General features: G+C 50.0%; 1 protein-coding gene across 4 annotated transcripts in view; it reads left to right on the top strand.

Annotated features, from left to right (window-relative positions):
- The window catches only part of PEPD (peptidase D), a 141,046-nt gene that overhangs the window by 48,161 nt on the left and 68,357 nt on the right, over positions 1-24,528 (top strand). For all 4 annotated transcript variants that reach the window (XR_008621990.2, XM_003816195.5, XM_063599545.1 and 1 more), the window contains exons 8-9: positions 10,309-10,384; positions 11,338-11,384. Coding sequence is in view for 3 of the 4 variants with exons in the window: in XM_003816195.5 (XP_003816243.3) it covers positions 10,309-10,384; positions 11,338-11,384 (123 nt within the window). In the remaining variant the exon portion in view is untranslated. The remainder of the gene's footprint in view (positions 1-10,308; positions 10,385-11,337; positions 11,385-24,528) is intronic.

The raw sequence follows: 24,528 nt of genomic DNA, 5'->3' as shown, positions 1-24,528 counted from the left end.
TGGGGCTGCCTGAGTGTCAGTCATCCTCCCAGCTCACTGCTGGTCCCACTGAACGTACGGTCCAGCACCCTTGGAATGGTCTTGTGCTGGGGCCAGGGTATAGTAGGGTGGAGAACCAGGGGGCAGATGCTTGGCTTCCTTGGCACCCACATGCACCCCAGCTTCCGCTAGCAGCTTGGCTGGGGACACGGGGTTCCTCGGGAGCCTGTCTTGATTGGAAGGCAGCAAGCAGCCTCTCCTAGCACAGGCAAACTCGCTTTCTCATTTTTGTTCGGCTGTCATTCATTTCCTTCCTGTGACTGTTTTATTGTTTTCCATTCTCTCAAGGAGCGCCTTTTTGATTTCCTGTAAATTCCTCTATAATCATACTCTTCCCCACAAACATGAGATCATAACTGGATAATTTCTTTTCTTGTGCTGGGTAGTGCAGTTTGAATGTGAAGGTCAAAAGTTGAAACTTCAAAAGAGCAGGCATCTTACTTCCATAATTTAGGCTGTGGTTCTGCTTTACTGTTTTGCAGATGATTAAATTGATCTGAAGGCAAGGTGGGAAATAAAAGGAGATGCTTTCATACCACCTGATAGCTCAGTGCCTTGGGTTTCGGTTAAGTACCTCTGGAAGCGTCAGGGGAGAGCAGGAGTGTCAGCAATTGCCGTGTGCCTTCTTGGGTTTTAAGCGAGACTGTTAAATTGAGTCATCTGCCGGTTTTAGAGCTGTTAATTACACAGAACGAAAAGTGTCCTGCATGCATTAATCAGGCGGTGGGTAACGTGTCTATTTCTGCTCCCCGGCCTCTCTGTGTGCACAGGAGATGGGAAGCTGTGGTTGGTTCACAGGTAGACGTGTCCCAGGATTCTACGTCCTGGGTAACATGTCCCAAATTAGAAAAGATACGTAGATGATGACCTAAATTCTCGGTGTGTCTGTGAAAAGGATTCCAGTAGCATTGCTCATCTTTGTGTCCTCATGAATAGGCATTTAACCCTACGCCAGCAAGAAAGCCACATGGCAAGTGGGACTCCTAGGGGAGAGTGAGAACTTGAGTCACTGCGCGCCAGGAGGCAGGAGATGGATGTGGGAGCATCAGACAGAAGGAAAGGCGTGGCCAGGCCCTGGTCCAGCATGGAGGTGGACCTCTGCCCCACGTTTGCCCGTCCCTGGCTAGGTTTCAGGCACACTCAGCTCGCAGCTGAGCTAAACCATCATTTTCTTCATGGCTTTGGTTTCTTGGAGAGGACTTATTGATTGATTCCCCGGAGGATATGTAATTCCAACCAGCTCTTTTCTTTCTGTCCTTCCCCTTGTGGGATTTTATCCTTTGCATCACTGGGTCATGGAGTGTGGGAGGGATAGTTGTTGCGGGTTCAGTGGTGTTGAATTCCCGCCCACCTGGCTCCAATAGAATCATTCCCTGCACATCCATCTCCAGGAGAGATGGAATACCTGGCCCTTTAAATGAGTTTTGTTCAACACGGTGCCACTTTGATGCTTAGAGGCTGATTTTGGAAATCCTTCATCCTTGTCTCACTACTATTTTAATCAGTGGAGTGTTTAGACCTCAGTTAATTGATATCTTAATTCAGGGTTTAATGCTCAGAGGCAGTGCTGTGACTTGTGAATGTTTAAGGAAAAAAAATAAGGTTGCACAAGTACATCTTTGCCTCATCTACTTTTTGTGATTTTAGGTCTGTAGCAGGAGAGCAGGCCTACATGGGGTAGGAGACTTTGCCTCCCAGCCTCCCTGTCTGTTTGAGCAGCCTCCAGGCATGTTGATGCCCACAGCGTGGCCATGAGCTGGGGACTCTCTGTGAGGCTGTGCAGTGCCCACATTTCCTGGCACGTTTTTTCCTGGCCAAAGAGCCTGAGCTGACTTCTGCCCAAAGTTCTCTTTTTAGAGACAGGGTCTTATGCTCTTGCCCAGGCCGGAATGCAGTGTTGTAATCATGGCTCACTGCAACCTCGGACTCCCAGGCTCAAGTCATCCTCCCACCTCAGCCTCCCGAGTAGCTGAGACTACAGGTGCACACTCCCATGCCTAGCTGATTTTTTTTTTTTTTTTTTTTTTGAGATGGAGTTTCGTTCTTGTTGCCCAGGCTGGAGTGCAATGGCGCAATCTTGGCTCACTGCAACTTCTGCCTCCCAGGTTCAAGCGACTCTTCTGCCTCAGCCTCCCGAGTAGCTGGGATTACAGGCATGTGCCACCATGCCTGGCTACTTTTGTATTTTTAGTAGAGACGGGGTTCCTGCATGTTGGTCAGGCTGGTCTTGAACTTCCAACCTCAGGTGATCTGCCTGCCTCGGCCTCCCAAAGTGCCAGGATTACAGGCATGAGCCACTGCACCTGGCCATCTGGCTGATTTTTAAATGTTTTGTAGACACAGGTTATCACTGTGATGCCCAGGCTGGCCTCGAATTCCTGTGCTCAGCCTTGGCCTGAGATCCTCTAGCCTTGGCCTCCCAAAGTGCCGGGATTACAAGTGAGAGCCACCATGCCTGGCCTGCTCAAACTTCTTAGGTGGCATCTTTGTCATCCTGTCCTGAGCCATGATTCTCTGTTGCTTCCTGGAGGAGGTGGCCTTTGTCCTCTCATGGGGCTGTCAGCCTTGTAGATCATACTTCTAACAACCACCCCACACATCCCCTGGGGCAGACAAGGCTGGGACTGAGTGTGACCATGCATCTCTCACTCCAGGGGCCGGTGGACCCACGGAGGCTGGGGCACCCTTTTGTCCTCGTCTGTTCATGCTCAAGAACACTGGAAATGGGCGCATCATATTCAGGGTGGTGCATTCCTCCTGAAGACAGGGAGAAACTGCGCGGAATGCTGGAAAATCCTGTTCTTTTCTACAGTCATCTTAAAAACAGTTTCCAGTGTTGGCGCTGTGAGATAACCAGGCCAGGCTGGGGTGCATCCCTCTATGCCTGGCGCCTGGGCGAGACTTCAGGCCCAGAGTGCCCTATGGATAATTGGTTAAGCCAGCACACAGCAGACGTCTATTTAAGCATAGATTCAATTGGGCCAGGCCAAAGCCCAGCCAGGCTGGTTTCATCAGAGAACTGCCTTTGTAGAATAATTTGCCCTGGTTCAGTTTGATTTTTTTTTCCACTTCCCCCAAAGTAAGATTAGAAAAGCAAGTAGGTCCCTGGGCCTCGATGGCAGAGATGATTATCACCTCTGCTGGGAGGAGGATGTGGTCCTTTCTCCTTTGGCAGATTACGACCTCTTCCTGCTCATCACTGTAGGAGGATGCCCCAGCTGCAGTGGGAGGCAGAGTGCAGAGCCTGGGAGTGTGGGCTCCTGTCATCCACCCTGGGCTGCTCTTCCTACCTGTGGGACTGGGACGAGGCAGTGACAGAGGGAGTTTGGGCTGCTGGAGCCTGAGGAGGCTTTGCCCCTGCTGTGCCCGGTTTGGCAACATCCCATGCTGCCATGGGGTGGGGAGGGTTGGGTGGAGAGGCCTCCTTTTCTCTTTGAAATGAGGCCATCAGCTCTCCTTGTTGGAAATGAGCTGTTGTCTGGCTTCGGTGGAAGGACAGGTAGCTTTGATGACACATAGTTACTGCGTGTCTGTGCCGGTGCTGGGACCGTCTTCCAGGACTATATATGGCCTTTCAGAAGAGACTTAAATTAAAAGAATTCTAAGTGTTAGAGGTTTCTGAGGATTCGCCTAGACTACCCAGGGAACACAGAGAAGGGATTTAGCCCAGGGTGGGAGGGTAGAAGGGGGTCGTCTCCGACCCCTAGAAAAGTGTGTTTCAGGTGGGTGCTAGAGGTGGGCAGGAACAAGTTCCAGGCAGAGGAGGGAGGAGGCTGGGAGAGCACGTGGGGTGAGTGGTGGAGATGGCCTGCACCTACGTGAGTTGTGCTCTACTAGAGGTTTACCTTCATCCTGAGGCTACCTAAAGGCCACTGGAAATGAGGGGAAGCCCGATAAGGTTTGCATTTCCTAAAGATCCCCAGCTGCTATCAGGGCAGGTGGGCTGGAGGCCTGGAGGCTGGAGGGCTTGTCCAGGCCAGAGAGGCTGGGGCCGGATAGAGAGAAATGGGGGGGCCTGAGGGAGGTCGTGGAGCGGGAGTGGCAGCCCTTGACCATGGGTTGGATGTGGGAAGCAGCGGACGGATGTGATGGGAGAGGGCTTCTAGGATGACGCCCGGGTCTCTGCTGAAGCAGCAGGAAGATGGCAGAGCCGCATTGAGATGGGGGCATGGTGGGGGTTCTCGCACGCTGAGCTCCAGGCCACCCAGGACCCACAGGTGGGTGCAGAGGGAAAGCAGGGAGAGGCAGAGGGAACCACACCTTCTGCGAGAAGGGGAGGGGAGGGCTGGCAGCATGATGGGGGTGAAGAGAGAAGCAAAGAGGGGAGAGGAGAGGGGAGGAGATGGGGAGGAAGTTCAAAATAGAACGCAAAAGCTGCTTTCCCTCCTCCCCCAAGGCAAGGACTGTTAGGGCCTGGCAGGCAGCGTAGGGGAGGCTTGGCTGGAAGAGGAGAAGGAGGCAAGTGAGGGGAGGATTCTTCACTTGTAGAGGAAGCTGTTTCGGTGGCCATGGAGCTTCTAGCAGGAGCTAGTGGAGGTTGGAGCTGGGATCCCCAGGTGGGCGTGTGAGCTTGGGAAGAGGATGCACCTTCCCTTAAAAGGGAGGGAGGAGAGGACGGATGGGGAGTCCTGGGAGTTTGGAGGAGGAGAGGTGAGAGTGGACCCATCTGCTGGCTGCTGCGCGCTCCAAGAAGTAGGAGTGGAATTCATTCATCTGTGGCGGCTCCCGTGGGGGGCAGAAGTTGGGAGTAGAAATCTTCGGAAGGTGCGGGAAGTTGAGAATAGCCCTCCTGCGGGTTCCCCTGCAGCTCACGGCAGAGCTGGGGCCTCGCTGAGGTGACTGGGGCTTGCTTGGCCATTGCCAGTGCATGACTTCCCCTGGCAGTGCTCAGTGCTCCTGGAGCAGGCACAGGCCGAGCCTGTGGGGATGGGTGGGCACAGGGCTGAGGAGTCTACAGCACTGGCAACAGTAGTGGCCCTAGAGAAGGGCCAGGGATCTGAGCCGAATGAAGGCAGAGGGCGGCTCCAGGAGAAAGTAAGGGGTTGGAGGGCGGGAGATCCTGGCCCTCATCCATGCTGTCACACAGTGATCATCGCTGCATTTGAGAGAAGAGAGACCTGCTCCCTGACAGTGGGTTCCCCGGGCTGACGTCATAGAGGGTGGCAGTGGGAATGACACCTGAGGGACCGCAAGTGGGTTAGGACCTCGGGAGCCTGAGCTGCTGGCCCCTGTCCTGCCCATGGCTCTGAACTGTCACCCTCTGGGGACAGGAGCAAGTGCCTGGTCCCAGATAATGGGACTGCACCCGCCATACGGCGGCATCAGAGACACCTTCATGATGATTAACAGCACGCTGTCAGGCTTTAGGGCTGCCTCCGCCGAGAGAAAGGGCGTTCATTCGAGAAAGTCTCCCTGGGCTTGTGGGTTTGTTTTTTCCACATTCCCCAGAAGGTTCTGTGGTCTCGGGAAGGTGTCGCTGCGCTGCAGGGTGCCCGCCTCATTTCCCAGTGACAAATGGCTGGCTGTCCCAGCTGTGTGGCGTCACGGAGACCGTGTGAGTCAGCGGCTGGCTGGCATGGGCTGCTCCCTTGAAGTTCCCAAGGGCTTGCTGCCTCTGATGGGAGTAGGGGAGCCACCAGGCCCCTCCCATTCCCGCCATCCTCGCCTGCCTCGGGGCCTCTGTCTGGGCTGCCTCGATGGAGGCCAGCTCAGGTGGGCTCTTGGCCAGGCCGAGGAGGAGGAAGAGGAGATGCAGGAGAGGTGCCCTTTGAGAGAGGAGCGAGTGCTGGTCTGCGTCCTCAGACACCCCAGCTTTGCTCCCAACAGAGGGGTGGGTGCTGGTCTGCATCCTCAGACACTCTAGCTTTGCTCCTAGCAGAGACGTGGGTGCTGGTCTGCGTCCTCAGACACCCCAGCTTTGCTCCAACAGAGGGGTGGGTGCTGGTCTGCGTCCTCAGACACTCCAGCTTTGCTCCTAGCAGAGACGTGAGTGCTGGTCTGCGTCCTCAGACACTCCAGCTTTGCTGATCTTGAGAGTGTTTGCATTGATACCTTTGTGAGAGTCATGGGTGGGCCTTTGGGAGCTTTGGTGCAGGTAGGTCATCTTTAGTAAAGGAAAAGGAGCTGGCCAGGGGGTGCACCGGGAACTCTCTGCCTTGTGCAGAGGGACTCAGCTGGGTTGCCCACCTCCATTCTCCAGGTCTCTCAGTATTACAGACCTCCCTCACCGGGTGGCCAGCCCCAAACCGAAAGGGCTCGTGCCTCTCCATCATTCCCTCACATAGCACCCCGGCTCCTGCTCTTAGCAGCCCTCCTTCCACTCCATCATTGTGTGTTTACTCGCGCTGTATCCGTCTCTCCATGGTCTCTGCGCTCCATTAGGGGAGGACGTGGCCCTTTCACTCCACTCCATCACCGGTGCCTGGTACATCCAGCTGACACTTACTTATTAGTGATGTGAAATGAATGAATGGACATTTACCATTATGGACAGCACCTCATTAAGGTTTTTAAAGTGCTATCAAAGCAATATGTACCCTTGGTTTAAAAAGCCACTAGTACAAAATCAGTACGGGAAAGCTAGGTTATCATGAAACCAGCGACTCCTGCCAGCTCATCTCTCTCCACACCACCCCTCCCCAAAGCGAATTCTTTGGGCCATCTCTGTCACCCCTACCCATCTTTTCATCATATGTTTATTGCTGGTTCTTCCATGGGTTCCATTTGCCTTTTTGTCATACATTTGAGCCTCCTTTAGTTCTCGCTCCGTGAACTTTCCACCCCATCTTGCCTTTGCCCTGGGTGAGCTGAGGCTGCACAGATGGGGCCCTGCTCTCTCTACACATCTTTTCTCCAACCCGTCTTTACCTCCTGACTTCTGTTGCTGTTTCCTTGTTAGGGTTTGTAATATTTCCATTGCATTTATGTGAGCAGTAAATCTTACCTGTCTGAGGGAGACATTAACTCTAAAAGGTTAAAAAAAGCCATAAAACTGTGTTTCTGTGATGACTGTGACCGTGGTCTATGCAGAACTAAGGAATGTATCAGGGCAGGAGTGCCTTCTCTTTGGGTCGGATGTCACAAGCCCAGGGCCTCCCTCAAGAGGAGGCTCCTAGCATCAAGAGCACATAAACTGTTTTTCTTTTTCTTTCTTTCTTTTTTTTTTTTTTTTGAGACAGAGTCTTGCTCTGTCGCCCAGGCTGGAGTGCAGTGGCGTGATCTCGGCTCACTGCAAGCTCCGCCTCCTGGGTTCATGCCATTCGCCTGCCTCAGCCTCCCGAGTAGCTGGGACTACAGGCGCCCGCCACCATGCCCAGCTAATTTTTTGTATTTTTAGTAGAGATGGGGTTTCACCGTGTTAGCCAGGATAGTCTCGATCTCCTGACCTTGTGATCCGCCCGCCTCGGCCTCCCAAAGTGCTAGGATTACAGGCGTGAGCCACCGCGCCCGGCCTAGACTGTTTTTCTTATATAACCACCAGCTGTACAAAATCACTCCATATTTTAGTTTATTCTCTGTTTAAAGAATGGTTTTTTTATTGGAAAAAAATTTTTATTTCTTTTTTTTTTTTCATTAGAACAAAAGCAACATATATACATGCATTGCTGAAAGTTAGAAAGTTCACATAAACAGGAGTTCCTCCAGTTGTCCATAAGACATGCTGGACGTGGCCAATATAGTTCTATCTCTTACTTGGGTATTGTGATGGTTTTCCCCCCGGATACTGAAAGGCTGGGCCAGTTGTACCACAGCATCCCAATTCTGGATTTGTATGGTTGTTCACTTGTGGTGGCGGTTAGCTTGTTCTTCTATCCCCATATTTCCTGCAAACTGGAAGTTAGATCTAAAGCCATAGAAGTTTAAAACATTCGCCGGAATACATCCCAGGTGATGTGTATTTCTTATTGCACTACATTCAGATACAAATTATACTTAGTTGACCCACAATCAGTGATGCTAAGACTGATCACTGGGTTACATTTTCCCCCTTGACCTGGAGAGTAATCTGCCTGGTGTTACTTTGGTACCATGTGAATAAATGCAGCCTTCATACATATATCTGTTTTGTTTTGTTGTTCCTAGAGTTTTAATTTGCCTTTCTTCTTTCTTATTGAGAGAAGAAACATATCTTCTTCACCATATCACTAAGAGCTTTAAGCTTCCTATTGATTTTATCTGCAGAAAGGAATCCATGCCATTCTTTTTGTGGATGTTTTTCTCAGAGCCACTTACTTGGAGTTCTAATTTCTACTGATTGCTTTCTAGGCTTGCAGTCCAGTGTCTAATTATACTTTTGGATTGACTCCAGTTTTTTAAAATATCCCATTATGTCACCTCCTTCTCTTTATTGGCTTGTGCTTTCTCCCTCTCCCCACCCTTCTGCCCTTCTCTCTCTGCTGGAGTACATCCTTAAGTACTTCCCCCATTTCTGAGTTTTTGAATGTCTAAAAAGGACTAGTTTCCTTCTGTATTTGGTTAGTAGTTTGTCTGGGTGTAGGGTTCTATTATTTTTGCATGGAGTGCAACAAAAAGGGGGTGAGTGTAACAGAGTGGGTCACGCGCTCTTTGACATTGTCTCAGTTAAGTCTCAGTGTCGCTATCTGTAAAATGGGAAGGTAGTACCTGTTCTAGGTTGGGTTCCATGGGAAGCTGAGTCTCTGAGCCAAGTGGGCAGGAAGCGTATTGAGGAGTGCTGTCAGGATCAGTGTGTGTGTCAGAGTAAGGGAGCAGGCTTGGGCTGCGATGCTGTCACAAGGGCGTCTCGGCTGCTCCCATGGGGAGCTTTGGTGCTGGAGTGGCCCCCAGAGATGTCCCCAGCTGAAGTGAGGAAGCTGAGTCTTGGCTCCCTCCATCGAATCAAGGAGACCAGTAGAGGGGTGTGGCCTCAGGGGATGAGTTGGGCAGTGCACCCAGCATCCACTGCAACTTACAGGACCCACCATGGGGCGGGTCCCCAGTAAATGGCAATTTAAAGTGAAGGGAAGCTGCGTTTGCCTGCTGAGATTTCTCTAGCTTTGTGGGCCTGTCATGAATACTGGGGAGTAATGTTTTGATGAGAATCAAGATGTCCTACCTAAGGACATCAGAGCATTCCACCTGGCTTTGGGGTGGGAAGTGTGGATGACGTGGTGTCTGCAGGCTTTGCATTTCGCTTGGTTTCTGGAACAAGCGTACACAGCACTTACTGTGTGCCAGGCACTGTCCTTAGTGCTTTAAAAATGCCAACTCCGTTCTCACTGCAAACCTATGATGAAAACAGTGTTCATATCTCCGTTTTTCAGATGGGGAAACCGAGGCACAGAGTAGGGATCTCGGCCACACCGCTGGGAAGGGGTGGAGCTGAACTGGAGCCCAGGGCCTTTCTCCCAGGCCGGTGCTCTGAATGCCTCAGCATGGCTGCCCTTTCTGTGCCCGCGGACCCAGGGTTTTTTTAAATGGGTGGAGGTAGAAAACAAATACTTATTTGGCTCCTCTCTGTGGGTCTTACTCGCGGGTGAGATTGATTGCAACCACCAGAAACCTAACCACATTTGGGCAAATTAACACAAGTTTGTTGGGAGGACCTGGGAGCCTCAGGAGTCCAGTTGCAGGAGGCACAGCCCAGCCAGGAAGGGACAGCAGGGTCCCTCGATTGTGACTCCCCTGCCCACGTAGACCACCCTCTCATCTGTGGCTGCCTCCCTCTTCTCTGCTTCTGGTCTCCTGCTATGTCTGCTGTCCAGCTGTTTCCACATTTGTACCAGCACACACGAAACTGGAATGGCTTGGGTCCCCTCACCTGACCCTGTCACCCACCCGTGGGCAGGTGGGTGGGGGTGGGGAGGAAACAAGGCCTCTTCAGCCAACAGGACAGAGCCCTGGGAGGCAGCAGGCTTAGGATTATGGCCCAACAGCCATGCCATGTAGATTTCATCCCCCTTCCATGCATGGGGAAACTGAGGCTGAGGGAGGCAGCCTGTGACAAGCTGCAGCAACCAGGCTTCTTCCCCCACTGCAGCGGCTTCCAGATCTTATCCCTGGAAACAGTCTGCCCGCTGGCTGGTGTTAGGGAAGGTGGGCAGCAGCTCTAGCAGCTCCCCGCTAGAGGTTTTCTTCTAGACTGTTCCATGGAGCTTGTCACTCCTGGGCTTTGGTGGCCCCACTCTGGCCTTGCACAACACGCCTTCTGGGCTGTGCAGGGTGTGGTGGGCCCTGAGCTCTCCCTGGAGGGGTCCAGCCAGTGCCTCCTGAAAGTTACTGATTTGCTGCTTTGTTCTTCTGTCTCTGAAGCCGAGTGTTTAAGACGGATATGGAGCTGGAGGTTCTGCGCTACACCAATAAAATCTCCAGCGAGGCCCACCGTGAGGTAAGTCAGGCACCGGCTCTGGTTGAGTGGGGAAAGCGGTGTTGCTGTGTGGCGAGAGAACTGCGTGAGGATGAAGGGTTTCCAGGTGGGCTCTAATCCCCAAGGGCCAAGTGAGAGGTAGGAAGTTTTACACAGTGATGGTTCTCTTTTCTGTTCCCTGGTGGGCACAGGGCAGGGACAGAAGGGGCTCTGCCCCAATTCCTCAGCTTAGGGCACCTGCCCATCATGCAGTCGTGGACACTAATCCTCAGGAAATTCTCCAACAAAAAATCCCAATTCTGGGAGGGTAGAGTGCTCCTTCTTCATATCCCAGCAGTTCTCAGCTCATTTTAAAGAATCTTTTGTCCTTAACTGTGGTTCAAACACACTGATTACTATCATCCATTTTCTGAAAATTTCTTCATGTAGTTCTCTTCCAAACCTTCCCACTTTACTGGAGGAATGAGACCAAATAAGGAAACACATGTCTTGAAAGATGAGGATGGCCCACTGTCTGCTCAGGAACATTGCAGTTTTGTGTTAGAAAACAGACAAGGGTAATTGATGGGCAGCATACTCTCTTGTACGAGATAATGCTCTCCATGTTTTATGAAAGTTAAAGGAGGCCTTTTAGTGATCGTCATAGCTTTCGTGGCATTAAGTATTCACCAAGCACCTCGTGGTTAAATCCTCGCTGTCCTCGGGCTGCTGGTGGCCTCTGAGCTGTAACTTGAGGCATGGCATTTATCGGCTTCCAAATGGAAGTGCTTCATAGCAGTTTAAATAAACGGTATGGATTTTGGAGCTTTTAAAAAGTTCTAATTTGTCACATGTCTGTACCACTGCATGCACATATCAGTCTTTTTTTCCTTTTTAAAGAAGAGGTGCTTTTGAAGAAGTGCTGTATGTTATTTATCACGCTGTGTTACTGATCTGCTTAATACAAATGTCTTTGCTTAATATCCGTCCTCCAGGTAATGAAGGCTGTAAAAGTGGGAATGAAAGAATATGAGTTGGAAAGGTAAGCCACCATGTTTCTCCGGGTAAAATTAAAAGGTAAAAAACAGTAATTTATGTTCCCTGAGTGAGTAACAGATGAGACGCCGCAGTGGCACACACACCGTGAGCGGAGATTATGAACAGGGCTTTAGGATCACAAGCAAAGATTATTTTTCTTCCGACTGCGCCCGCCTCCCTGGCTCTTGGCAGAGTGTTTGACGTAATGGTCTTCGATGACTTTTCAGGGTGGTTTAGTGCCCCACCATTCTACCCTCGGACTTTGTTTCTGCCATTTGCAGGAAACTTTACCAAATTGCTGCTCTTATGACTCTGAAAGCCGCCAGTAAAACAGCTTGCCATTTTTATGTGTAAACACTGCCATTATGTCTGCTGTGCTCGGGCGACTGGGTTGAGGGATGGTTAAACGGCCCATAAAGAGCTCTGGAGAGCTCCATTGGCCTTCCGCTCCTATTAGGGCTGCAGCGAGCCAGTGCCACCCGGGGAGCTACCGGCGGCTGCCCAGCCGCGGCGGGTGTGGCCTGGCCAGCTCAGCCCCGCTCCAGGACCCAGAAGTCAGTGTGCTGCCACCCATGGTACAAGGAAACCTTTGGGTCAGACCCAAACTGCCTCAGTGGCTCCCTTCCCACCCGTGTCCTGGGGCAGGAGGCCCCCATTCCGAGACCTCCCACCAGTGTTGGTACCACCCGGAAGCTCTGGGGAGGTGACACTGAAGAGGCTGCCATCCCCATGTCCTCACTCTGGGCTTTCCTTTCCTGCCTGTCCTTGTGAGAGCTTGGTTTCTGGTATCCCTTACCCCCCTTGCAGGGCCCAAGTCCACCCCAGATGTCCTCAGGGCCTGCTCTGTTCAGAGCCCCGGCCCTGGGGGTGCTGGCTCCATATCACCCTCCCAGCCCCGCTGGCCTGCCTGCCATCAGTGGGGTGCAGGGCCGAGGTCGGATGGGGCCCGTAGTGGGCTGCTTGGACGCTTCAGTTCGCTGTGGCTGTGCTTAGGGGATGGGTGTCTTTTTAAGGTCTCGCCCTGGAAGGAGTTCTGAGCAGTAAGCTCCAGTGCTTCTCTCCTTACCCCGCCCAGGAGGAGGTTAAAATGGCCTGACCCAGGTGCTTGGCATCCTGGGAGGGGCCATGTAACACGTTAATCAGAAGCCCAGCTCCGTCAGCCGGGGAGGCTGAGAAGGGCTCGCAGAGCTATCCCAGCACTTGCGTCTGCGTGGTCTCCTTCTGCAGTGCGGTGTCTGTGGCCCAGCATTCCCAGGACCCCCTGCCCGCTCCGAGGATCTGGGATGGGAAGTGTGTTGTGGGGCTCCTCCAGCGAGGTGGGCTGGACAGTGGGTCCCTCAGATTGGCACTGCCCCGGAAACCTGTCCCAGCTTGAGTTGAATCACAGTGACCCATAGCTGATGCTTCACATAAAAATAACTGAGAAATTGGGGCAGGAATAGCTGAGCCCAATGTGGAACCCTGCCGTCCTCCGCATGCTGGCTGCTTGAGCCCTGTGCTGCAGGCAGTCCTGCTCCCAAGGTGGCTACTGGGAGGGGCCCTGAGCCTCCCTCCCCACAGCGTCCCAGAGCCCGACCCTGCCCAACCTGGGGACAGGGCTGCATGGGCTATGGGTCAGGGGCCAGGGGCCCTGGAATACCCGCCGTTCCTTAGCCCTCATGCCTTCCAGGTAATGGAGGTCTTTTTTTTTTTTTTAACAGGAAATTTCAATATCCAAAATAATAGAAAAGTATAATGAACCCCAAAGTCCCCATCAGGTTTTTGTGTTTAGTTTTGTTTGCTAGAGCATTTTAAAGCCAAATCCTAAACATCGTGTCATAGCACCTGTAAATACCTCAGTAGGTATTCCAGTTGGTGAGAACTTTTTTCTACTTTTACATAACCACCATGCCAATATCACATTCATTATCACAAATGAACCGTAACTCCTTCATGTCGTGAATATCTAGTCCATATTGATCCTAAACTCTTTTTAGCATTGGTTTGTTCAAGTCAGGATCCACACAGAGTCCACATGTTGTACTTGGCTGCTGTTGGAAGCAGGGTGTCGTGAACCTGAGCTCTGGGGAGATGTCACCCCTGTCTACAAACTGCTCCACCTTCCCTCCACCCCCATCCCAAGACCCTGGGTTGGCCTTGCTGCCGCCTCCTGCGTGGACCAGAGTGGCTCTTGGAGAGATGAGCTCGAAGCCAGAGGCCACAGCCGAGTGCACCGGGAAGCTCTCAGCCAGGAGCAGCCTCCCACAGGGTGCTGAGTGGCATCGGGTCAGCGTGTGTACCTGCTGCCCATGCTGTGCACCTGCCATGCGCACCCACCTGCTGCAGGCCACAGGACATAGGGAGGGGAAACCGTGCCCACCAGGGAAGCTATCTGATCTGTGGGCCCCTGAGAGCTTAGAGCAGGGGGGTGGGTACGGGGACTGAGACAGGAAGAACGAGAGATGGAGGCTGTTCCTGAGGGGACCGAGTTGGGAGAGAGGGGTCACCCCCTCTGAAGATGGTGGGAAGATGGGTGTCTGGGGAAAGTGTCACATCATGGAGTATCCCTGGCCAGATTTGAGGAGGCGCCCCGATTGCCAGTGTCCAGGTTGAAGCCCCTGGGGACATCTGCAGCCAGGGAGGTGGGCTGACACTTCTTCCGCCTCGAGCTCCCTCTCCAGGGCAGGAACACTATGTGATGCAGTTTTGTGGTCCTTGTCCTGGAGAGCCTGGAAGCGCCTTCTTGGGGACCACGTCTCATTTATCTGTGTGGTGTCTGACCCACTGTAGGTGTCGGGAAACGTATGTGGGTGGGTTTGATAGATGGATGGAAAAGAGAAGAAAAGGTTTTAAGTGATTTTTCTGCCATCTTCTGTGTCACTGGGAACTTGAGAATTCTTTTCTTAACTAGTCGGGGAATAAAAATCTCTTCTAAAGCCCGTGTTTTTGGTTACCCGGGGGTGTGCCTCTTTGAACACAGGCTCAACTGCTACCAGGGAAGGCTGGGGGGCAGCTGCACTGCTGTGTGAATCGCTGACTCACTGGGTTCAAAGGAAACCAGCCGCTCTTCTATATGTGTTGACAGCACCCTGTGAGCAAGGTGGGCATCCTTAAGACCTGCTGGACTTTCTGCTGGGGGCCTGGCTGGCTTCAGCCTTGCACAGGGACACTGGGCATGAAGGCAGGGAGCTCTGCAGTTCAGGACTCGGGGCAGGAGTCAGCGCTGGTTTTCTCGAAGGTGGACACACCACCCACCCCAGGACTCAAGAGATGGTGGCCTGGACCTCCAGTTCTAAGCCTCATCTGTTTTTGTTTTATTATCTATGATTTGTTATAAAATCTTGAAGGCATGTTAAAAAAAAAAAAAAGTGAGCGAGCGGATGGCATTTATGAAGACTCCTCCCTCATGCGGCGCCTGGGAGTTGAGGGTTCAGAGGAATGAAAATCATTTTCCGCAATTGAGGTGTAGTAAATTGTGTTAAACCAATAAGACGTCCGTGTTGGGTAAATCGGGCTCTAACAGCAGGCCCAATCAGGCCATCCGTTTTTCCGCCTCCTATTATTTCATGTTAGTGGCGTACCCAGCTTGTAGCCAGCTGGCGTGGGGCTGGCGGCCGGATCCATTACCTGCAAACGCTAATTTAGAGCATGCTCCATTGGCTGTGTAAGCGAGTCCCAGCTCACATTTGCCACAAGGAGATTAATAACGCGATGTGTCTGACAGCCTGGGACCTTGATTGAAATTATGCTCTTTCTCCCTGAGCTGTGAGTGGGGCATTTGGGGCCCTTTTGTTTCTGGGGGGTCATGAGAATCATGGGAAAGGGAGAGGATCTGTGTAGTGTGACGGGGACCGTGTGGTGGCGTCCCCTCCCAGGCCAAGACCCACTGGAGACCCTTCTCCACAGGCCTGGGCTTTTCTGGGCGCTCCTGCCACAGGCGACAGCCCTCAATCGCAGCTCCTGTCCCCGTCAGTCCCTTGTGAGTGAGGGACTTGCCCAGCTGTGCTCCTTCTCATTCAAGGCCTTGGTGCTTTTCTTACTCTTTGGCCAGATGGAGCAAGTTGTGATTCTGTGTGCCCAGCGCCCCTCGAATACAGATGGGCTGGGGAGAGGGGACACGACCTGAGGGTCTCCCCCAACCAGACACATGCCCCAGATGCCACACACATGACACACACGCCACACCATACACACCACATACACACCACACATCCTGTGCACTCCACGTACACCACACACATGCCCCTCCACACCGCATACATGACACACACCACACCATACACACTACACACCACATACACGACACACATGACACCATACACACCACACACACCACACCACACAATCTGTGCACACCACGTTCACCACACACACCACATACACGACACACACCACACCATACACACCATACACAACACCACACATCCCATGCATGCCACATACAGTACACACATGCCTCCCACACCACACCACACACTCCACACATCACATACATGACACACACCACACAATACACACCACACACACAACACCACACATCCCGTGCATGCCACATACACCACACACATGCCCCCTGCACCACACACACCACACACCACATACACACCACACACTCCACACACCACATACACAACACACACACCATACATACCACACACACACCACCACATGTCCTGTGCATGCCACATACACCACACACATGCCTCCCACACCACACACAGCACACACCACATACATGACACACATATCATACCATACACACCACACACCACATACACAACACACACAATACACCATACACACCACACACTACACACCACATACACAACACACACCACGCCATACGCACCACACACACAACAACACACATCCTGTGCATGCCACACACACCACACACATGGCCCCCACACCACACACCATATACACCACACACACCACACCATACACACCATGCATCACACACACACCACCATACATCCTGTACGAGCCACATACACCACACACATGCCCCACACACCACATACACCACACACACACACCACATATACCCCCTACACCACACACACACAGAACACACCACACACCCCATACATGCCACATACACCACACTCACTCCGTGCACATGCCCCCCACGCCACACACACACACTACACCACACACCTCATACATGCCACCCACACCACACACACACCACACACACCACACCATACACACCACATACACGCCACACATGCCATACACACCATGCATCACACACACACCACCATACATCCTGTACGAGCCACATACACCACACACATGCCCCACACACCACATACACCACACACACACACCACATATACCCCCTACACCACACACACACAGAACACACCACACACCCCATACATGCCACATACACCACACTCACTCTGTGCACATGCCCCCCACGCCACACACACACACTACACCACACACCTCATACATGCCACCCACACCACACACACACCACACACACCACACCATACACACCACATACACACCATACATGCCATACACACCACACACACTCCCGCACACCACATACACACCCCTCACACTACACATGCCATATACCACACACACCTCACACACCCCCCACACATACCATACACACTACGTACACCTCACACAACACACATGCTGCATAGCACATACACAGGCCACATACCACACACCACACACCCCCACCATACACACCACACATGCCACATACCACACACAGCACAACACACACGCCACACACATCACACATACACACTGCCCACACCATACTCATCACACACACACCACACTCGTTCCACATACCACACACACACCACACGTACACATCATGCGCCATGTACACCACACATACACACCTGCACACACAACCCCCACATACCACATACCATACACACACCACACATATACCACATACTGCATACATATGACACACCATACACACCACACATACCACACATCTCATGCCACATGCGCCTACACACCACACTCACCACACATCTGATGCCACATTCACCTACACACCACACATCGCATGCCACATACAGCCACACACCACATACACCAATACCCTGCACACACCACAGCCATACACATACACACCACACACATGCACCACAGCCATATGCACACACACCATACATACCACATATGCTACACACCACACACAACATGTACCCACCATCCCCATACATACACTACACACCATACACACGCCACCCACCACATGCCTCACATACACGGTATGTACCACACCCATTGACATACCACATACACACCCGCCCCCCAACCCATACAGAGCCACCCGAGCCGAGGGTGCTGGGGCGGGGATGGAGCTCTCCGTGAATCCAGCCTGGGAGCAGGTTGCAAAATCCTTGCTGCATTCTTGTTAAACAGGACAGATTTTTTTCTCTTTTTTTCTGGTTTTTTTTTTTTTTTTTTTTTTTTTCTTGTTTTAAGACTAGAAACTGGTTGGGTGTGGTGGCTCATGCCTGTAATTCCAGCACTTTGGGAGGCCGAGACAGGCAGATCACAAAGTCAGGAGATCGAGACCATCCTGGCTAACACGGTAAAACCGCGTCTCTACTAAAAATACAAAAAATTAGCTGGGCTAGGTGTCGGGCGCCTGTAGTCCCAGCTACTTGGGAGGCTGAGGCAGGAGAATCGCTTGAACCTGGGAGGTGGAGGTTGCAGTGAGCCTCTGCATTCCAGCCTGGGCAACAGAGCGAGACTCCATCTCAAAATAAGTAAATAAAAAAGACTAGAAACTTTGACTCCAGTAAGGACAGCCAGGAGGTGGGAGAGTCTGTGGGCAGCCCCCCTCATCCCTGCCAGCCCACAGTGCTCAGGGCTGCAGGGGGTGTGGGGCCGCAGAGAGGACGCCCCTCTGGGGCGATCTCTGCTTGCTGCAATCTCTGCCTCCCAGGCTCAAGTGATCCTCCCGCCTCAGCCCCCCAAATAACTGGCACCACAGGTGCTCACTACCTTGCCCAGCTAATTTTTTATTTTTCGTAGAGATAGAGTTTTGCCTTGTTGCCCAGGCTGGTCTAGAACTCCAGAGCTCTAGCATTCCTGCTGCCTTGGTCTCCCATAGTGCTGGGATTCTAGGCATAAGCCACTATGCCTGGCCTGGCACCCTCTGCTTTTCATCCGAGTCCCTCCTGTGCAGCGACTCCTGAAGAACTGTATCTCGGATGCCTGTGCCCACATGGTCCTCCTCCCGTGTGGGGCTACACGAGGCTGTGTTGCCGGGCACTCTGGGTGGTTGGTGAGACACCTTGTGTGTCTCTGACCAGGGCTGGGGCCCCTCACGGGGCATGCAGAGGATGCAGGTTTCACTGGAGAGGGAAGTCACTAGGAGGTCCCCGTCTTCCTCCGGGAGGTCCTGGAGATGCAGTCTCCATCATCCAGGCACAGTCTGACCTAATCTGCTCTCAGCCTGGACAGATGTGGGCATCAATGAGACTGCCATCCATTTAGCCACCCCCACAAAGGGTGCTGCAGTTTTGAGGACTGTTTGGAACAAGTCTGGGTCCAGGCACCCTCTGAGACCGGAGCCCCCAGGTAAGAATGGATGTGATGGGCCCTGGGGACCAGCTATGTGTCCGTGGGCAGGACCCTGCACCCGCTGAGCAGACACATCCTTTCTCTGATGGCTGTATTGATGGGTGAGGGCACTGGCACAGCCCATTCAGAGAAGAGGGCCCCTTCAGACACAGGTCTGGGCTGGAGAAACGCCCTCTTTGCCTCAGGTGGCTTGGAGTAGGTTTGCTGCTAGCACTTGCTTGGCTGTTGGAGACGGGCCCCAGCCTATCATGAGAGCAGTCAGGAAACACCATCTGCGTGTCCACGCCCTAGGAGGGCAGTCCCTGAGTCCTGCACCCTGGCTGGCCATGCCTAGGGGGATTTGAGCTGAGCCCTTCCCAAGAGCCAGGGCTGTCTTGGGTGGAAAATTCCTTAGTCCAGAGCTACCCTATACTGGCAGGGCAGGTCCTGTGTGCCCGTCCATCCTGCTCTGTCTACACCACTTGGCATGAGGGAGGGAGTCGGGGACAGGCGAGTGTGGAGAGTCTCTCCACCAGAGATTCGACAGAGACAGGGATCCGAGAATGAAACTGGGGCTCTCAGCAGGGTCAGGCTGTGGGACCCTGTGGCTTAAAGCAGGGATGGCTCATTTTGCCTCTAGGAGTAACTGAGGAATGGGCATGTGGAGAAAACCAACTTGGTGTCCAGCCAGAAAGCTGGACAGAGAACCAGAGAGAAGAGCTTTCTGCAAATGTGTAACCTGGTCGATGAAGGACTAGAGATTTTGGGGCAAAACTAACATAAATAGGCATTGTCTTTTCTTTTTTATTTATTTATTTATTTATTTATTTATTTATTTTTTAATTATACTTTAAGTTTTAGGGTACATGTGCACATTGTACAGGTTAGTTACATATGTATACATGTGCCATGCTGGTGCACTGCACCCACTAACTCATCATCTAGCATTAGGTATATCTCCCAATGCTATCCCTCCCACCTCCCCCCACCCCACAACAGTCCCCAGAGTGTGATATTCCCCTTCCTGTGTCCATGTGATCTCATTGTTCAATTCCCACCTATGAGTGAGAATATGCGGTGTTTGGTTTTTTGTTCTTGCGATAGTTTACTGAGAATGATGTTTTCCAATTTCATCCATGTCCCTACAAAGGACATGAACTCATCATTTTTTATGGCTGCATAGTATTCCATGGTGTATATGTGCCACATTTTCTTAATCCAGTCGATCATTGTTGGACATTTGGGTTGGTTCCAAGTCTTTGCTATTGTGAATAATGCTGCAATAAACATACGTGTGCATGTGTCTTTATAGCAGCATGATTTATAGTCCTTTGGGTATATACCCAGTAATGGGATGGCTGGGTCAAATGGTATTTCCAGTTCTAGATCCCTGAGGAATCGCCACACTGACTTCCACAATGGTTGAACTAGTTTACAGTCCCAACAGCAGTGTAAAAGTGTTCCTATTTCTCCACATCCTCTCCAACACCTGTTGTTTCCTGACTTTTTAATGATTGCCATTCTAACTGGTGTCAGATGGTATCTCATTGTGGTTTTGATTTGCATTTCTCTGATGGCCAGTGATGGTGAGCATTTTTTCATGTGTTTTTTGGCTGCATAAATGTCTTCTTTTGAGAAGTGTCTGTTCATATCCTTCGCCCACTTTTTGATGGGGTTGTTTGTTTTTTTCTTGTAAATTTGTTTGAGTTCATTGTAGATTCTGGATATTAGCCCTTTGTCAGATGAGTAGGTTGCGAAAATTTTCTCCCATTTTGTAGGTTGCCTGTTCACTCTGATGGTAGTTTCTTTTGCTGTGCAGAAGCTCTTTAGTTTAATTAGATCCCATTTGTCAATTTTGGCTTTTGTTGCCATTGCTTTTGGTGTTTTAGACATGAAGTCCTTGCCCATGCCTATGTCCTGAATGGTAATGCCTAGGTTTTCTTCTAGGGTTTCTATGGTTTTAGGTCTAAGGTTTAAGTCTTTAATCCATCTTGAATTGATTTTTGTATAAGGTGTAAGGAAGGGATCCCGTTTCAGCTTTCTACATATGGCTAGCCAGTTTTCCCAGCACCATTTATTAAATAGGGAATCCTTTCCCCATTGCTTGTTTTTCTCAGGTTTGTCAAAGATCAGATAGTTGTAGATATGCGGCGTTATTTCTGAGGGCTCTGTTCTGTTCCATTGATCTATATTTCTGTTTTGGTACCAGTACCATGCTGTTTTGGTTACTGTAGCCTTGTAGTATAGTTTGAAGTCAGGTAGTGTGATGCCTCCAGCTTTGTTCTTTTGGCTTAGGATTGACTTGGTGATGCGGGCTCTTTTTTGGTTCCATATGAACTTTAAACTAGTTTTTTCCAATTCTGTGAAGAAAGGCATTGGTAGCTTGATGGGAATGGCATTGAATCTGTAAATTACCTTGGGCAGTATGGCCATTTTCACGATATTGGTTCTTCCTACCCACGAGCATGGAATGTTCTTCCATTTGTTTGTATCCTCTTTTATTTCCTTGAGCAGTGGTTTGTAGTTCTCCTTGAAGAGGTCCTTCACATCCCTTGTAAGTTGGATTCCTAGGTATTTTATTCTCTTTGAAGCAATTGTGAATGGGAGTTCACTCATGATTTGGCTCTCTGTTTGTCTGTTGTTGGTGTATAAGAATGCTTGTGATTTTTGTACATTGATTTTGTATCCTGAGACTTTGCTGAAGTTGCTTATCAGCTTAAGGAGATTTTGGGCTGAGACAATGGGGTTTTCTAGATATACAATCTTGTCGTCTGCAAACAGGGACAATTTGACTTCCTCTTTTCCTAATTGAATACCCTTTATTTCCTTCTCCTGCCTAATTGCCCTGGCCAGAACTTCCAACACTATGTTGAATAGGAGTGGTGAGAGAGGGCATCCCTGTCTTGTGCCAGTTTTCAAAAGGAATGCTTCCAGTTTTTGCCCATTCAGTATGATATTGGCTGTGGGTTTGTCATAGATAGCTCTTATTATTTTGAAATATGTCCCATCAATACCTAATTTATTGAGAGTTTTTAGCATGAAGGGTTGTTGAATTTTGTCAAAGGCTTTTTCTGCATCTGTTGAGATAATCATGTGGTTTTTGTCTTTGGCTCTGTTTATATGCTGGATTACATTTATTGATTTGTGTATATTGAACCAGCCTTGCATCCCAGGGATGAAGCCCACTTGATCGTGGTGGATAAGCTTTTTGATGTGCTACTGGATTCATTTTGCCAGTATTTTATTGAGGATTTTTGCATCAGTGTTCATCAAGGATATTGGTCTAAAATTCTCTTTTTTTGTTGTGTCTCTGCCAGGCTTTGGTATCAGAATGATGCTGGCCTCATAAAATGAGTTAGGGAGGATTCCCTCTTTTTCTATTGATTGGAATAGTTTCAGAAGGAATGATACCAGTTCCTCCTTGTACCTCTGGTAGAATTCAGCTGTGAATCCATCTGGTCCTGGACTCTTTTTGGTTGGTAAGCTATTGATTATTGCCACAATTTCAGCTCCTGTTATTGGTCTATTCAGAGATTCAACTTCTTCCTGGTTTAGTCTTGGGAGAGTGTGTGTGTCGAGGAATTTATCCATTTCTTCTAGATTTTCTAGTTTATTTGCGTAGAGGTGTTTGTAGTATTCTCTGATGGTAGTTTGTATTTCTGTGGGATCGGTGGTGATATCCCCTTTATCATTTTTTATTGCGTCTATTAGATTCTCTCTCTTTTTTTCTTTATTAGTCTTGCTAGTGGTCTATCAATTTTGTTGATCCTTTCAAAAAACCAGCTCCTGGATTCATTAATTTTTTGAAGAGTTTTTTGTGTCTCTATTTCCTTCAGTTCTGCTCTGATTTTAGTTATTTCTTGCCTTCTGCTAGCTTTTGAATGTGTTTGCTCTTGCTTTTCTAGTTCTTTTAATTGTGATGTTAGGGTGTCAATTTTGGATCTTTCCTGCTTTCTCTTGTGGGCATTTGGTGCTATAAATTTCCCTCTACACACTGCTTTGAATGCGTCCCAGAGATTCTGGTATGTTGTGTCTTTGTTCTTGTTGGTTTCAAAGAACATCTTTATTTCTGCCTTTATTTCATTATGTACCCAGTAGTCATTCAGGAGCAGGTTGTTCAGTTTCCATGTAGTTGAGTGGTTTTGAGTGAGATTCTTAATCCTGAGTTCTAGTTTGATTGCACTGTGGTCTGAGAGATAGTTTGTTATAATTTCTGTTCTTTTACATTTGCTGAGGAGAGCTTTACTTCCCAGTATGTGGTCAATTTTGGAATAGGTGTGGTGTGGTGCTGAAAAAAATGTATATTCTGTTGATTTGGGGTGGAGAGTTCTGTAGATGTCTATTAGGTCCGCTTGGTGCAGAGCTGAGTTCAATTCCTGGGTATCCTTGTTGACTTTCTGTCTCGTTGATCTGTCTAATGTTGACAGTGGGGTGTTAAAGTCTCCCATTATTAATGTGTGGGAGTCTAAGTCTCTTTGTAGGTCACTCAGGACTTGCTTTATGAATCTTGGTGCTCCTGTATTGGGTGCATATATATTTAGGATAGTTAGCCTTTCTTGTTGAATTGATCCCTTTACCATTATGTAATGGCCTTCTTTGTCTCTTTTGATCTTTGTTGGTTTAAAGTCTGTTTTATCAGAGACTAGGATTGCAACCTCTGCCTTTTTTTGTTTTCCATTTGCTTGGTAGATCTTCCTCCATCCTTTTATTTTGAGCCTATGTGTGTCTCTGCACGTGAGATGGGTTTCCTGAATACAGCACACTGATGGGTCTTGACTCTTTATCCAGTTTGCCAGTCTGTGTCTTTTAATTGGAGCATTTAGTCCATTTACATTTAAAGTTAATATTGTTATGTGTGAATTTGATCCTGTCATTATGATGTTAGCTGGTTATTTTGCTCGTTAGTTGATGCAGTTTCTTCCTAGTCTCGATGGTCTTTACATTTTGGCATGATTTTGCAGTGGCTGGTACTGGTTGTTCCTTTCCATGTTTAGCGTTTCCTTCAGGAGCTCTTGTAAGGCAGGCCTGGTGGTGACAAAATCTCTCAGCATTTGCTTGTCTGTAAAGTATTTTATTTCTCCTTCACTTATGAAGCTTAGTTTGGCTGGATATGAAATTCTGGGTTGAAAATTCTTGTCTTTAAGAATGTTGAATATTGGCCCCCACTCTCTTCTGGCTTGTAGGGTTTCTGCCGAGAGATCCGCTGTTAGTCTGATGGGCTTCCCTTTGAGGGTAACCCGACCTTTCTCTCTGGCTGCCCTTAACATTTTTTCCTTCATTTCAACTTTGGTGAATCTGACAATTATGTGTCTTGGAGTTGCTCTTCTCGAGGAGTATCTTTGTGGTGTTCTCTGTATTTCCTGAATCTGAACGTTGGCCTGCCTTGCTAGATTGGGGAAGTTCTCCTGGATAATATCCTGCAGAGTGTTTTCCAACTTGGTTCAGGCATTGTCTTTTCAAATGCTGGGCACATTGCTCCTGGAGAATCATATTAGAAATCATAAGGAACCGTGTTCCCTGTGGACATCTTTATGGATTTTCCTCTAGTGTTTCACCATTAAACCTGATATTGTCAGGCATGGTAATTACACATTCATGCCTGTAGT

The sequence above is a fragment of the Pan paniscus genome, chromosome 20, assembly GCF_029289425.2.
Source record: "Pan paniscus chromosome 20, NHGRI_mPanPan1-v2.0_pri, whole genome shotgun sequence".
In the NCBI taxonomy this organism is placed as follows: Eukaryota; Metazoa; Chordata; class Mammalia; order Primates; family Hominidae; genus Pan; species Pan paniscus.
This window is presented reverse-complemented; position numbering and strand designations above follow the sequence as displayed.